This window comes from Podarcis bocagei, assembly GCF_964188305.1.
Source record: "Podarcis bocagei genome assembly, chromosome: 2".
Taxonomy (NCBI): domain Eukaryota; kingdom Metazoa; phylum Chordata; class Lepidosauria; order Squamata; family Lacertidae; genus Podarcis; species Podarcis bocagei.
Window position 1 is genome coordinate 23,105,545 of NC_138126.1, and position 15,088 is coordinate 23,120,632.

Genomic DNA, 15,088 nt, shown 5'->3' on the forward strand with positions numbered 1-15,088 from the left:
TCTTCCCTCAGGGCAGTGTCTGTGCTGCAGGAATGCTTTCCCTCCCAACTCTCAGGCAGCAGTACTTCTGTCACTGGCAAAACAAGATGCTTTGCTTAGCAAGCTTATGGCTAACAGAAGTGTGCTCTGTGGCGCTGGCCTACAGCTGGTGGGTTGCGGCCCTATCTAAGGTAGGTCGCAAAAGGAGCACTACCTCCATGCTAATATACGGTTAAAGATTAAGAAGTGGGTCCCCAAATGTATGTTGCACTGAAAATTGGGTCCTGGGAATGAAAAGGTTGAAGATACCTGCTCTAAGGAACGTGGCTGTGTTTGACCTACCTGCACTGCATCCAGTGGGTGGCCACTCGCATCAGCAGTGGTGACCAACGCAACACTTGCTTCTCCCATGTCAACACTATCGGACAACCTTTCACATGCTTCTTATTATGAGTTTATGCAACAGATGCTGCTGTACCACTTCATTGTATGAGCACTTATCCTACCCCATTTATTTTATTGTTATTTGTTTCTTTAAAAGGAAGGCTTTCCCTTTTTCCACGTCACTGGCATGCTGGGGATCATAGAATTGTAGGGTTGCAATCTAGTCCAAGCCCCTGCAATGCAGGAATGTCAACTCAATCATTCAAGACACAATGACCACCCAAACTCTGCTTAATAGCCTCCAGGGAAGGAGAGTTCACCATCTCTTCTGGGAGTCTGTTCCACTGTCAAACAACTCTTCCTGCCAGAAAGTTATTCCCAATGTTTAGTCGGAATCTCCTTTCTTGGCAGCAAGTTAGCGGAAAGTGGTATGTATAACGCTTGCACCTTAGGAGCTTATGTAAATGAGTGCTTTGCTAATTGCTGAAATCCCAGTCACTTGTCCCCCTTGGTCTGGATTTGTGCGGGACATCCTGGCATCTTAGTTATGTTCAAAATTGATAACATACAGCATTGAAATAGAATGAAGACTTGAAAGATGCAAAGATTAAAATGCAGTAGGTGTTCCCTACCTTGATGGATAAACCCAGAAAAGTAAGGAGGGGTGTACAGAGTAGTCCTCGGCTATATTTTCACTGCATAGTTAAATGGTTATGGCTTTCCAGGATCCCTGGAATTTGTAGATTTTCCACAACAGAATTTGGAAATATCCATTCCCACCATCGGGATTCCTTGTGAGAACAGCACAGTGGTTAATCTGGCCTAGCTCAGGTTTACCAAAGCAGCCACAGCTTCAATCCGTAAATCAGATAAACTGGAGTCTTTGCTTTTAGGTTGTTTTTAGGTCTTTTGTTTTCACTGCGACAAAACAGGATTAAGGGGGATTTGCTGGATTATGGCTCCACTTCTTACACACTTACCTGGGAGTAACTCCTCTCGAGCATAAGACTTGCTTCTTAGTAATCATGTATAGGATTGCACTGTTAAGTGATTTATAAATGGCTCCCACGCTGACACATTGGCACTTTGGGAAGATGTGTTTCTTTTTTGTTAAGGTTCAACAGATTTGCATATATTTTGATCCAGAAAACTGTCGTGTCATTGCATTAAAATTCCTTTTGTGAACAGAGAAGATTCTTGTGTTTTTTGTTTGTTTCTTGTGTAATAGGTGTATTCCAGCTGAAAAAAGCCCTGTGTAATAGCTTTTAAATAACCACACTACCCCTTTCCTCAATCTACTTATCAACTAGATCAGAGCGGGGCGGGGGGGACGGGGACCCGTGTGTCCCTCCAAATGTTGCTGGACAGCAACTCTCCACATCCCTGATCATTGGCCATGGTGGCTGAGGCTGTGGCAGTTGTAGTTCAGCAACATCTCGAGGGCCACAGGTTTACTGCAGTGATCTCTGCTGTGAAATTGTTCTGGTGTATGGGTCATAATGTGTGATTATCATATGTGGGCCACTCCCCTATGAAAAAACGGTTCAGCATTTGGGGCTTTTCAATTCAGAGAAAAGGGAGAGTAAGAGGAGACATGATAGAGGTAAATAACACATTTTAAGTGGTGTTGAAGTAAATTATCTAAAAGTGAGAATAAATACATTGCACAAATACATAATTATTCATCTTTTTTCCCTTTCAGTTAATTCAAATAAAGAATAATTGTTTTTTTAAAAATGTAATGTAAGTTTGTCAAAGTGTTCTTGAGGCATCAGGCATAAGCCTGCATTTTATTAATGTTTGATCAGGTTCCTAAATTAAATGGGCTTAGATTTTCAAATGTTTCATGCCAGGCAAGAAGACAGCTGTTTAGAGAACACTGGCAATGTTTTCCTCCTAGACAAGGGGCCCCTTGATTTATAGCAGAAAACAATTCTCAAAGTCGTAAAAGCTGGAATTACAGACTGAGAGTTAGGACACTGACCCTACATGTTACAGAAGATAAAAAAGGCAGAGATAAACATAATTAGGAATGAGTAAATAGTAAAATAATACCAATGTGCCTCCCAGTAAAATGAGCCAGATCTTCTTTCTAAGGTTAAAAGGCCAAGACCAAATGGAGAAGCATCTAGCTGGCAGAGAGAGAGCATTTTTGGGAAGTCTTTTTTTAAAGCTGTTTCTTTCTTAAACAGAGAGTTAGAGGGCAATAAATGTTGGGAAAAGCAGCTGGCTGAAGGGGGGGGTGTAAACTGAAGAGGCTTCTTTTGAAAGCTGGTTTCTACTAAGTTCCTTTTTTTACTTTACAAAGGCCTTATTCCTTTTAAAAGGCTACCTATGTTATGTATTAAATATATTGTCTTAAATGTAATTATGCAAAGGATTTAAGAAATGCTAGATTCTTATTTCATATAGTTGTAAGAGTTGTATTTATCCTGAAATTAAGTCAGCCACCAGCCTAGCCCCCCTGCCAGACAAGGAGACGCCATCCAAGCAGTCCTGATATATAGCTGTCAGGCATTTGTTTAGAAACCTTCAAATGAAGGAGATCTTTCAATGTTGATGTGAAACTCAAGATCCTTGACATATGTTTAAAATAAAAATTTAAGATTAACCATTTGTTTTAGAAGGCAATAGGGCAAGGAGGGCAAGAGGTGAGCTGGTAATTAAGATTCCTTGTTGAGACACATGTAAGATATATTACTACTTATTTGTCATTTATAGATGTAACAATATATAGCTCTTTGTGTTCCATATAAGGACAGGAGGATATGGGTGTATCTTTTAGGATTGGTTATAGCAATCAGCCAATAGGAAATCCAACCAGGCTGATTGGACAGAGGCAGCCACAGGAGGAGCAAAGGGGGCTGGATTAAGGGAATATAAGTGCTGGCCATAATGGCAGGAGGCCAGGCCAGAGCTTGGTAACCATATACCACTGTGCCTCTCATTTATTTGTCTGACAAATAAATTATTATTTTAATTTCTCTATTGCTGCGTTGAATATTTCATTCCAGCTAAGCGTTAACCACAAGCAGGGTGCTACATTCTGTTATATATTCCCTAACAATACAGTGGTACCTCTGGATAATAATAATAATAATAATAATAATAATAATAATAATAATAATTTTTTATTTATACCCCGCCCTCCCCAGCCAAGGCCGGGCTCAGAGCGGCTATTCTGTTCTGGAGCCCCGTTCGCATCCTGAGTAGAACATAACACGCAACTGCGCGTGTGCACGGGTCGCGTTTCGCCGCTTCTGCGCATGATGTCATTTTGAGCGTATGCACGAGCGGCGAAACCCGGAAGTAACGTGCTCAGTTACTTCCGGGTCGCCGCGGAGCACAACCCGAAAATGCTTAACCTGAAGCTACTTCAACCCAAGGTATGACTGTACATGTGGATTGACCGGTTCTTGACTTTTATCATTCCTATACTTGATAGACAAGCTCTATTCACAATGTCCTCCTTCAGCTGGCCTTCTCTTACCCTTATTGTTTGTCTGCTTAAGCCACTTCCCATACCTAAGAAAACCATGTCAATAGAACATGATCTGGGATTTTTTTCAATGTTTCCTAGCTGTCTTTATTAAATGAACTACAATTTTCAGGTCTTCCTCCAGTATTACACCTCTAAAATAATCCAACCATGATCATTAATGGGTCCTTTGGAAGATACCCAAGGATATGACTGGCCATTTCTGTGTCCTGGGTCATGCTACGGATTCTAAACCCTATTCACCAAAGCACCAGCACTACACAAATTTGAAAGGATTGTCTGGAGACCGCTGAATGCAATAAACAAAAGACATTAAATCTTTTATCCATATACTGATCTTTGAGAATTGCTGGTAAAATATGGGATGAATTAAGAATGTAGACCTTGACTCTAGCGTGAGCAACTGCAAATGGCTTAATAACAGTTGCACTACTATGGAGCATCCAGAGAGTATGTGGCTGGCCAAGGAGTTGACCTTGAGTCTCCCAGGTCTAAGTCCAATTCTACTGCCAGTTTTGCTGACTTAACATTAAAGCCTCCGGCTAAAGTTCAGTTAAGAATGGAGGCTGATAGTGCATACTAAGAGTTGATCCTGATCTCTTCCTGTGCCATTCTCATGTGGTCCAACTGTCCTCATTTGCCAGGGGAAATCGCTATTTTCTGAAGCCTAATTCTCATAAAACAGTCTCTATTTTGCCTCTGGGTTTGTTTTTTATTAGGTTATATGATTTTGTTGTTCTTTAGAAGGGAGGGAAACTCAAAGTGTTTGTGCGCTTGTTTGCTTGCTTAACATTCCCCCTATTTTAAAAATAACAGCAGCTGTCTGCGCCCCTCCAAGACTACAACCCCCCTGCCTGAGTATCAGGAAGAGTGGATTAAATTTAATGATTACCTAGTTAAATATGTTAAGTTTAATTAATTGAAAACAGCTTGCAGATACTTAATTGGTTTAGTATTTTATTTATGTTAAGGGATGAATTAATATGTTTAATTTCATAATGTGAAGATTTAAGGATGTTAATGTTTAAGTTAAATTTTATAAGAACTGATTTGGAAAACGGTTAAAAGGATATGCAATGAAATTCAACCAAGGGGAAGCGAGGAAGCCACTTAACAATGTTAATAAGTGTAATTTTCAATAAGGCTATGATTTGTTTGTTTGTCTTATGTGTTTGTTTATAATGCTATGAAAACCAATAAAAAAATGGGGGGGGGAGACTACAACTCCCATCACCCCTGAGCATTCGCCATCCTGGCCTGGGGCTGATGGGAGTTGGAGGCCCGTATGACGTCGGCGCGCACGCTGCGCCAGCTTCTACAGCGGGCCGTTGCCTTTTCCCGCTTTGCCGCCTGGAGCCCAGCGCGCGAAGGGTTACGGCCGTAACGTCTCCCGGCTTCCCCCTCACTTCCGCTCAGCGCCTGTCTGCTCAGCCAATCGGGTCGCGCGTCCGCCGGAAGGGAGGGGGCGCGTCGTCGGCGTCCTCGCGGGCAGGCAGGCAGGCTGGAGCTGGGCTGGGCTGGCGTCATGAGCGGCGGCGGGATGTCGGCGGAGCAGCAGCTCCAGCAGCGGCTCCTCCGCAGCCGCCTGAGAAGCGCTCAGCACCCGGGCCTGGCGGTGGGCGGCCCGCTGGCGCCGCCGCCGCCGCTCTTGCCTCCGCTGCCGTCCGTCCTGTCTCCGCCGTCGCCGCCGGACTCGCCTCCGCCCGGCACGACCCCGGCCGAGATCCCGGCGGGCCCGCGCTGCCCCAGCGAGACGTGGTGCTCGCTGTGCCGCGTCTACTGCCCGGACCCGGTGTGCCTGCCGTGCGGCCACAATTTCTGCACGGCCTGCATCGGGCAGCGCCTCGGCGAGCCCAAGATCAACATCTCCTGCCTGGAGTGCGGAGCCACCGCCCGCAAGAGGAACCTGAGGCCCATCAAGCCGCCGCCGCTCCTGGCCAGCCTGGTGGCGGACAGGCCCAAGAGGCAGAGGCTCGACTCCGTGCCCGGAGGGGCGGTCGCGCTGCCGGCGGCGCCCGTGGTGGTAGCGCCGCCGCCGCTGCCCCAGCAGCACCAGCCGATGACAGTGGCCCCCGCAGTGTCTCCGGCGCCGGTATGCGCACCGACACCACCACCGGCAGCAGCGCCTCCGCCGCTGCTGTCGCTGACGCCGCCCACCCCGCCGTCGCCCGTCGCGCCAGCGGCTCCTGCAGCACCGGCGGCAGACTTGTCGACGTCGCCCCCGCTGCCGAGAAGGTTGTCGGCAGGAGGATGTGGAGAGGGCGCCGGAGGGAAGCTGTGCGAGAAGCACCGGGACGTGCTGCAGTTCTTCTGCGAGGAGGACCAGGCGCCCATCTGCGCGCACTGCGATCGGTCCCAGGAGCACCGGGCGCACGCCGTCTTCCACGTCGAGAGGGCAGCCCGGGACTACAGGGTAAGGGAGGGAAGGGGGAAACAAGAAATCAGTGGCAAGCAAAGCAAGCAGTGGCAGGGTAGTGCTGGTGGCCCATTCAGCTCCCCCCCAAAATCCGTTATTAGGGCAGTGTCGAGGTTAGCACAAACAAAACAGCACACGGGAGGGGGTTATTGAATTCTCCTAGCAAAACGTTTATACCTCCGACTTCTTTGCATAGCAGTCAACTTTCAGATTTTAAAATAAGGGACCAGCAGCCTCACCTGTCCCGGGGACAGTCTACGGGATATCTAACAATACGGGAAAGCAGTGGGAAACAGCTCTGGAATAAGGGAATTTCCCGCAAAAAAAAGCGAAGGTTGACAGCTATGCTTCTTTGGCTGTAGGAAAACATTTTGCTGCAATAATTTAACACCGCTGTTTTTTTGGTTGCTGTAATAAACATAAGGTTTTTAATGATTGACTGCATCCTTCATGGGTTCAGAGAGCGCTTGAGTGATGCTTAAAAATGGCCAATTTATATTCTGTACTCGCTACTTTCTTTTTTCATCTTTCCTCATCTTTTAATAGGAGGGCATTTTTGTAAAATGAAGTAACAACAGCAGTAAAATAATAGTATTCATTGTTCTCTGGCTGTTTTATACCTGACGCCAGAAGTATCTCTTACTAAGCCATGTTTGGAAATTAATTTTCCTTCTTATAAGACAGGTTTATTCTGGATAAAGAATTATGCTTACATAGACCTTTAAACTTCCAACTTTCTGGTTACTTTTGTATCTTGAGTGAAAATTATGTTCAAGTATTGTTGGCTTGGGTCTTTTCTTGCAATAATGATCGCGTAGTTGTGAGTCTATGTAGTATTCCAAGCTGTGATCTTCTGAGAAAATGCTTGTCTGTAGGATGGAGAAATAATTGGGTTAGAGGGTATGTGGAGGGCTCTTTAGTCATCAGATTTCTAGCTTATTCTGGCATCTCTGGTTTCTACAGGACATCAAATCAGCCGGAAGAACTGTGAATCCTTACCTTTATGTTGAAAACAGGTTTCCAAATCTAGGTGCCTAGCAACCTCCGAAAAAAACCGATGTCAATGCATTTATCAATAGAGGATTAGAGACCATTCAGCCTGATTCTTTTGTATTCACGAAAGTGTCAAGTTACCTGTTCCTTGGCAGGGCAGGAGGAACAGGTAACTTGACACTTTCGTGAATACAAAAGAATCAGGCTGAATGGTCTCTAATCCTCTATTGATAAATGCATTGACATCGGTTTTTTTCGGACTATTTTTTTCGACTATTTCAGACCATAACCCAACAAAAATGGAATTAAAAGAGCAGGAAAGCAGACTATTTAGATGGAAATTGAAGGACTATCTGCTAGATGACCAAGAGGTAGTAGAAAAGGCTCAAAATAGATTAAAAGAATACTTTGAAGATAATTTGGGTAATAACATAAAGCCTAAGGTGGTATGGGATGCAGGAAAGGCGGTGATGCGGGGCTTCTTCATCCAACAGATTGCAATCAAGAATAAAAAAAGGGAAAAAGGGAAAAAAGAAATCATGCAACAATTAGCAGAGAATGAGCAGAAACTAATCAAAAACCCAAAAAATAAGAAAATAAAAGAGAATATAAAAGTTTTACAATCTCAATATACAATGCTGATAAACAGAGAGATAGAATGGAAAATTAAAAGACTGAGACAGAGGAATTTCGAACATGCTAATAAAACGGGGAAAATACTAGCTTGGCAATTGAAAAAAAGAAAGGAACAGAATACGATAAATAGGATAGTGGTGGAAGGAGAAGAGATAAACAAACCTAAAGAAATAAGGAAAGCCTTTTTGGATTTTTACGGAGAACTTTTTAGAAATACAGAAAAGAATAAGACGAGGGAAATAGAGAGATATTTAACATCTAAGAATATAAACAAGATCCCCACGGCAGATAAAGAGAAATTAAATGCTCCGATCGAGGCAGAGGAAATAAAAGCAACAATAAAAGATTTAAAAAATGGGAAAGCCCCGGGCCCAGATGGGTTCACTAGCAGATATTACAAAGAGATGGAATCGGCTCTGGTATATCCTCTACAAGAAGTAATGAATAATATTTTGAAGGAAAGAGAAATCCCGGAGACGTGGAAGGAGGCACTGATCACATTGATCCCAAAGCAAGATTCAGAACTAGAACAAATTAAAAATTACAGGCCGATTTCCTTATTAAACGTAGACTACAAGATTTTCGCGGGAGTCATGGCAAGAAGATTTAAAGCCACTTTGTTAAACAGTATCCACAGAGACCAAGCCGGTTTCTTGCCGGGTAGGCAAATGAAGGATAATTTAAGAAATATCATAAACATTATAGAATATTTAACAGAAAGGTGTGACAAACAAGGTTTACTGCTATTTGTGGACGCTGAAAAAGCGTTTGACAACGTAAATTGGGAATTCCTATTGAAACAATTGGAACATATGGAAGTGGGCACTGAATTTTCCAACGGCATAAAAGCAATATACACGGAACAAAAAGCAAGATTAATAATAAACAACGTAGAGACGGAAGAAATAATAGTAACTAAGGGAACAAGACAGGGATGCCCATTGTCCCCACTGTTATTTATAACGGTATTAGAGGTTCTATTAAAAACTATCAAAGACAATAAAGAAATTAAAGGCATTAGGGTCGGCAAGCATGAGCATAAAACCAAAGCTTTCGCGGATGACTTGGTCGTAACACTGGAAGAACCACTAGACTCAACAAAAAAGGTACTCAGAGAATTTGACCAATTTGGGGAGGTAGCAGGCTTTAAATTAAACAAAAGAAAAACAAAAATAATAGCCAAAAACATGCGGGCAGCTGAAATTGAGGAACTACAAAGAGAAACAGGAATAGAGGTAACAAAGAAGGTGAAATACCTAGGGATATGGGTAACGCCAAAAAATATAGATCTATTTAAAAACAATTACGAAACGGTATGGAAAGGAGTCAAGAAGGACATAGAAACGTGGGGTAGGCTAAGATTGTCATTTTGGGGTAGAATAGCCACAATCAAAATGTCGGTTTTTCCAAGAGTTCTGTTCCTCTTCCAAAATATTCCGATCATTAAGGGTAGTAAGACATTTAAAGCCTGGCACAGAGATATTTCCAGATTCATCTGGCAAGGGAAGAAGCCGAGAGTAAAGTTCAAAATTTTGACGGATACGAAAGAAAGGGGAGGCTTCGCCCTTCCTGACCTGAAGATATATTACGAGGCATCTTGTCTATGCTGGATAAAGACATGGATAAAATTAGAAGACGGGGAAGTGCTAGACTTAGAGGGTCACGACAACCGATATGGGTGGCACGCCTACCTGTGGCATGGGCGGAAGAAGGGCCACAAAGGATTTGGGAACCATATATTCAGGGGCCCTCTATTAGAGGTTTGGGAAAGATATAAAGAGATGCTAGAACCCAGAACACCCCAATGGTTATCTCCATCAGAGGTAATGGCCATCAAAAAGGTCAATATGGGAACCAACTGGGCAACTTACGAACAACTGCTCATGAAGGAGGAAGGAAAATGGAAAATGAGGCCTTATGATCAGGTGAAATCCCAAGTATACGATTGGCTAAACTATCACCAAATAAATGATATGTTTAGGAAAGATGTAAAAGATAAAGGCTATGCCGACAAAAACTCTAGGTTCCAAACTGAGATTCTGGGGAGTAACATAAAAATATTATCAAAAATGTACAAGTACTTATTGGATTGGAACTTGGCTGATGAAGAGGTTAAGGTGGTAATGACCCATTGGGCTAGAGATCTTGGCCGCAATATCTATCTTGAAGAGTGGGAAAAACTCTGGAAACAACACCTAAAATTTACGGCCTGTGTGTCACTTAAGGAAAACCTAATGAAAATGTTTTATCGCTGGTACCTGACCCCGGTTAAGTTAGCCAAAATGTATGGATCCTGCAATAAATGCTGGAAATGTAAGGCAAAGGAGGGTACCTTCTACCACATGTGGTGGGAATGCCCAAAGGTTACAGGGTTCTGGGAAAGTATATATGATGAAATGAAAAAAATGCTAAGATATACCTTTAATAAAAGACCAGAGGCGTTCCTGCTAGGTTTGGTAGGAAAGGAAATTAAGAAGAAAGACTATAAATTGTTCCAATACGCAACAACGGCAGCAAGGGTCCTAATAGCAAAAAATTGGAAGCAGGAGGGTATCCCAACAACGGAGGAATGGAGAAGCAAATTATTAGATTATGTGGAGATGGACAGGATGACATGTAAAATCAGATATACAAAAGATCAGAGGTTTGTCGAAAATTGGGAAAGTCTTACGAAATATCTGGAAAGCTTAATTGATGAACAGACAACACTAGTAGGTTTCCAAGGAGTTCTGTAAGAGGTAAAGGGTAAGGCTAAATAAAAATGGATGGATGAGAATGATTTATGGCTTTACAAATATGGAAATGCGGATTTATTGTTTTAATGTTATTTTGGACGATTCGTGGAACGACTGAAGGAAGTCAACTTCTTTTTTTTAAGTGAACAGATATGAGCTTTGATAAAGTTTGTAATGTACTGTGATCTTTGCAAATCAATAAAAATTACGTACGCAAAAAAAAAAAAAGTTACCTGTTCCTTGTTTCTTATTCTTAAGGTCCAGTGCAGTGACAATGGCCTGTCAACTGATGGAGGTTTCTGAATAGTAACTTTCCCCTCTTTGTGTCATATTCCATGTTTATAGACCTAGAAGCTTGGATTACTTATGAATTGGAACAGTAACATCCACAAGAAGTGGACTCAGAAAAACAAACATTTCTAACTTTATTCCTTCTTATGCATTCTTGCTTGAAAATAAATTCTACTGATTTCCCCCCATCTTTTTTTGAGAGCTCTTCTCATATTTCCTCTTGTGCCATTTATCATATTGAGTTGAGAAAAGGTGGTGTTCTTGCCACAGTGTTGAGTTTCTTAGTTTGTGCTTTGGGGAATTCACATTAGTGAGCTTCTGATAACTCTTTTTTGCTGTCGGCTTCTTCACACTCAAGAATTTTAACACCACAGATTATTCAATAAGTAATAGCTTCATCTTCGTGTGCACCTGCTCTCCGGCTGCCAAATTCTAAGAGAAAATTCTGTGTCCCAGATACCGAAAAAACTGCCCCACCCAATTTTAAGTGATAGCTGGGCCAGCTAAGGAGAACTTGTTGGCCTCTAAGAGCCCAAGTATATTGTTAATGTTGATTTAGGTCTCAACATGCACATCTAGGTTTTAATACCTGCAGAATCAACATATTGAGGTTATTTTAAAGAACCAAGTATTTAGCCTTGTGGTTGAAAAGATAAATATAAAAATACATGGCCATTTATAAAGTATGGGATGCCACAGAGATGCCAGGCAGGACTCCTAGCTGTAAGGAAAGGAGTAGGGCGTCAGTATTTCTCTTCCCAAGACTAGCAGAAGTGTTAACAATGCAATGCATTCAGCATGTGGATTTGATTTCTTTTTTCTTGCTATGGAGCGCACACAACCGTATGGGGCTATTGAAGAAACCCAACCTTCTTGTTCCTCAGATTGGCAAAAGGCTTCTGGGTGCAGGTTGCCTTCTCTTTCACTTGACAGAGTTACCTGAAGGCAAAAAAGCCTCTTGCCCAACTGAACTATACTAAAACAAACTCCTGTGCTCTTGATACCTCTAATTCCCTCCCTCCCATCTCAAGCCACTTCTGTTTTCTCAGGAGAGGGTTCTGGCACAACTAGAGATCCTGAAGCAGGAGAAGAACACGCTGTGGAGCCAGAAGCTGACTGGAGAGAGGAAAATTCAGGATTACATGGTAGGTACCTGTTGCCCTTGGTGATCAGGAACAGAGGCATTGGGTCTTGAGGGGTGGTTGTTGTTGTTTGGCCATATTACTCCCCGCTCCCAAATCCCATTTTTTTCTACAGGTTCATAAAAGGCAGTGCTAACTATCTTGTGTAATTAGCAAATTACGCTGTGTAAATGGGCCTAATTTGCATAGGATTCCCCCCCCCAACACAAACCTTTCTAGAAAACCCACATCACAAAATGTGGCCAAGCTCAGCAATAACACAATACCTTGCTTCCCATTAAAAAAAATGTAGATATGTTGTTTCTGTTGTAAAAAACCCCAAAACTTTTTATATCTGAGTGTTTGCCTGAAGAGGCAGTCACTATTTTGTTCTTGATGTTTGTCTCTTTTAGTGGCTTGTTGTGTAATAGCTAGCTGATGGTCCTAAATAAATATTTTGATTTCATCCTGCAGAGCAAGCTATCCATGGTTGGGTCCCATACGGTGGACAAGTGGGATGTTTGTCCTGGATAACAGTCCTCAGGCGGGGTGCTGAGCATTTTCCTGTTTCTGCTGCAGCCTCCTTTTGCAGCCTTATCCTCCAACCAGGCTGGCTATTTTGCCAAGTCCAGGGACTGAAGAAGCTGGGTTGCAGATGCTATACAACAGAACATGCTTCTCAACCCCTCCAGGTCCACCTGGAGGGAGAGGGAGGCCGTTCCAGGGGATGATGGGGTAGTGGTAGGGAGAAGGGAGGGAAGTGTTGCAGACGCCTGCTGGTTTTAGATAATGCCTCCTGCCCCCGCCCCCCCATCCCCAGCTACTCCCTGGTCATTTTTATGTTGCCTTCCTTGTCACAGTCTATTTTGGCCTCATATCTTCTGCGTCTGCACTGTCCCTTGTGCTGGTTTGTTATACAGTCTTGTTTGGTTGCTGTCTTCTTAGGGCTGTAATGACGGTCTTTTTATTGTGCACCCACAAAGGGCTCTCTTAACTCCCATTTTACCTGTGGTCATTACAGGAAACCGTCCAAGCAGAGAGACAGGAGATCATCTCTGAATTTGAGCGCCTCCACCAGTTTCTCAAAGATGAGGAGCAGCACCTCCTCGCCCAGCTAGAAGAGCTTGATAAAGAGATAGAGAAGCGGAAGGACGAAATGGTTACCAAACTCTCGGAAGAGCTTTCCCGTCTCGGCGACGTGATCGCCGAGATGGAGGTGAAATGTAAGCAACCGGCAGCCGAATTTTTGCAGGTGAGATTTTGCAATCAACAGAGACCTCTTTCCCTGGCCTGGAGCGGAGACTAGCAGTGGGTTAAGGGCCCCAAGCATTGGGGGCCCCCGGCACTGGAGCTCTAGAGAGCCCGCAAGTATCTGAAAGCGGGAGTTGCCGCTTCCTTGCCACCGCAGGAGTTTGGGCCAGGCAGAGCTTAGACCTTCTCCCTGCTGGAACGGGCAGCAAACTGTTTTGTGTACAGGATGCTGGCGAGGCACAAGCCTCCTGGAGGCAGCGGCATATGTGCAGTATATGTTATACTGGATTCGGGGTCTCTTTCCTAGGTGGACCCCCATCAGCTGTCCCGCATGCCCGAGTGCTGCGATTGTCCCCCCTGCGCAGGTGGCAAGGCTGTTCCTTAGGAACCAAAGCCAGGTGGGAGGGGGAAGGAGGAGCTCCATGGTTCCAGCTTACGGAGAGCTGCAAAACGGCCATTCCGAAGGGGGGGGGAGCGTCCCTCTGATCTCGACTCGCCTTCTTTTAGAGCGCCCTTTGGCTTTTGCAAAGGACGGCTGGGACGCTGTAGCTCCTCCCCTTGCGGAAGGCTATGACACCAGAGCACTCTGCTGTTGGCAGATGTACTTCCAGGTCCCTCAGCCTGACCTGAAGGCTGTTGAGAAGCTGGCCTGGATGACCTCATTCCTTCAGGTTCATGTCGGGACACATCGGGTATGGCTGCCATGCAGACCTCTAGTACGTACAGTCCTGTTCCTATGGGTTCTCTCTCTTAAGGGTGTTTTGGGGACTCGGGGCACTGCTGTGGCTGTGGGACTGGAACAAAGGTCACTCTGAGCTTTCAGTCTCTGGAATAATGCTGATGACTGCATGCCGCGGGGATACCGGGGGAGGGACGCCGCTTGTGTTTTGACGGCCAGCGAGCGGGGTTTATTTACTGACTCGTTTGGAGGAAAACAAATGGGGCTTGTGGAGTGTGTGTGCCTGCAAAAAAGCCTGCATTTTCTGGGATCTCCTTAGGGTCTTCCTGTGGTCCACTCTGCGGTGAACGTCATTTGTAGCTATTCCAAGGATGTGAGGCTGGTTTGTTTTTTTTAAAAAAACGAGCAGCAGCTCCTGCGCACTTGATCCCTTGGCACAGAATCTTTTTTTTCTCCTTTAATTACTTTGAAACCAGCTCTCTGATCACAAGCAAGAAGGAGACGATTTTAGGTAACCTGTGGCGTGCAGAGAGTCACTACAGGTGATGGTGAAGAGTGCGACGCAGTGATCACGGGTTGGGGAGATTGCGGAGGCTCTGCCGGGGCCTGTGCTCCTGGGAGCGGGGCGCCGTTGCCTCTGCCCAGGTGCACCCCCTCTCCAGCGGCGACGCGGTGCGCCTGTCGGGACAGCAGCGCACTTAGAGGTCGTGTGGGTGGCATGGCTGAGGGAAGGAGCCAGCGGCTCCAGGCGAAAGGCAGCCGGTGGGCAGGCCCCGGAGGGGGCGAGAAGCCAGCCTGTTCACCGGCAGGACGGGGTGGGAGGACAGTTCGGGAAGGAGAAGGCTGCTAAAAACTAGGGCAGCCCTTCTCCTCAGAGAAACAGTTGCAGCACCAGGGAGACCACCGTGCCGCGAAGGCTCCCGTGTGTAACCAGAGCACCCCCCACCTCTCCTGTCTTGGAGCTAACACCAGATGTTCCACCTCTAGGATCCCAGGTAAGAGCCTGAGGGCAACTGGGGGGCCAGGCTACTTACCCCCTGCCTTGTGAAGCAGCAGAGGCTAGAACAAAGCTTCCACCCTTCCTGCCTTTGATAGCACTCTCGG

General features: G+C 44.9%; 1 protein-coding gene across 1 annotated transcript in view; it reads left to right on the top strand.

Moving 5' to 3' along the window:
- LOC308581469 (uncharacterized protein) overlaps positions 1–15,088 on the top strand; it is a 32,674-nt gene that overhangs the window by 14,015 nt on the left and 3,571 nt on the right. The window contains exons 8-12 of the mRNA XM_081183879.1: positions 5,279–6,275; positions 11,983–12,078; positions 13,076–13,357; positions 13,434–14,021; positions 14,860–14,979. Of these exons, the coding sequence (XP_081040005.1) occupies positions 5,279–6,275; positions 11,983–12,078; positions 13,076–13,357; positions 13,434–14,021; positions 14,860–14,979 (2,083 nt within the window). The remainder of the gene's footprint in view (positions 1–5,278; positions 6,276–11,982; positions 12,079–13,075; positions 13,358–13,433; positions 14,022–14,859; positions 14,980–15,088) is intronic.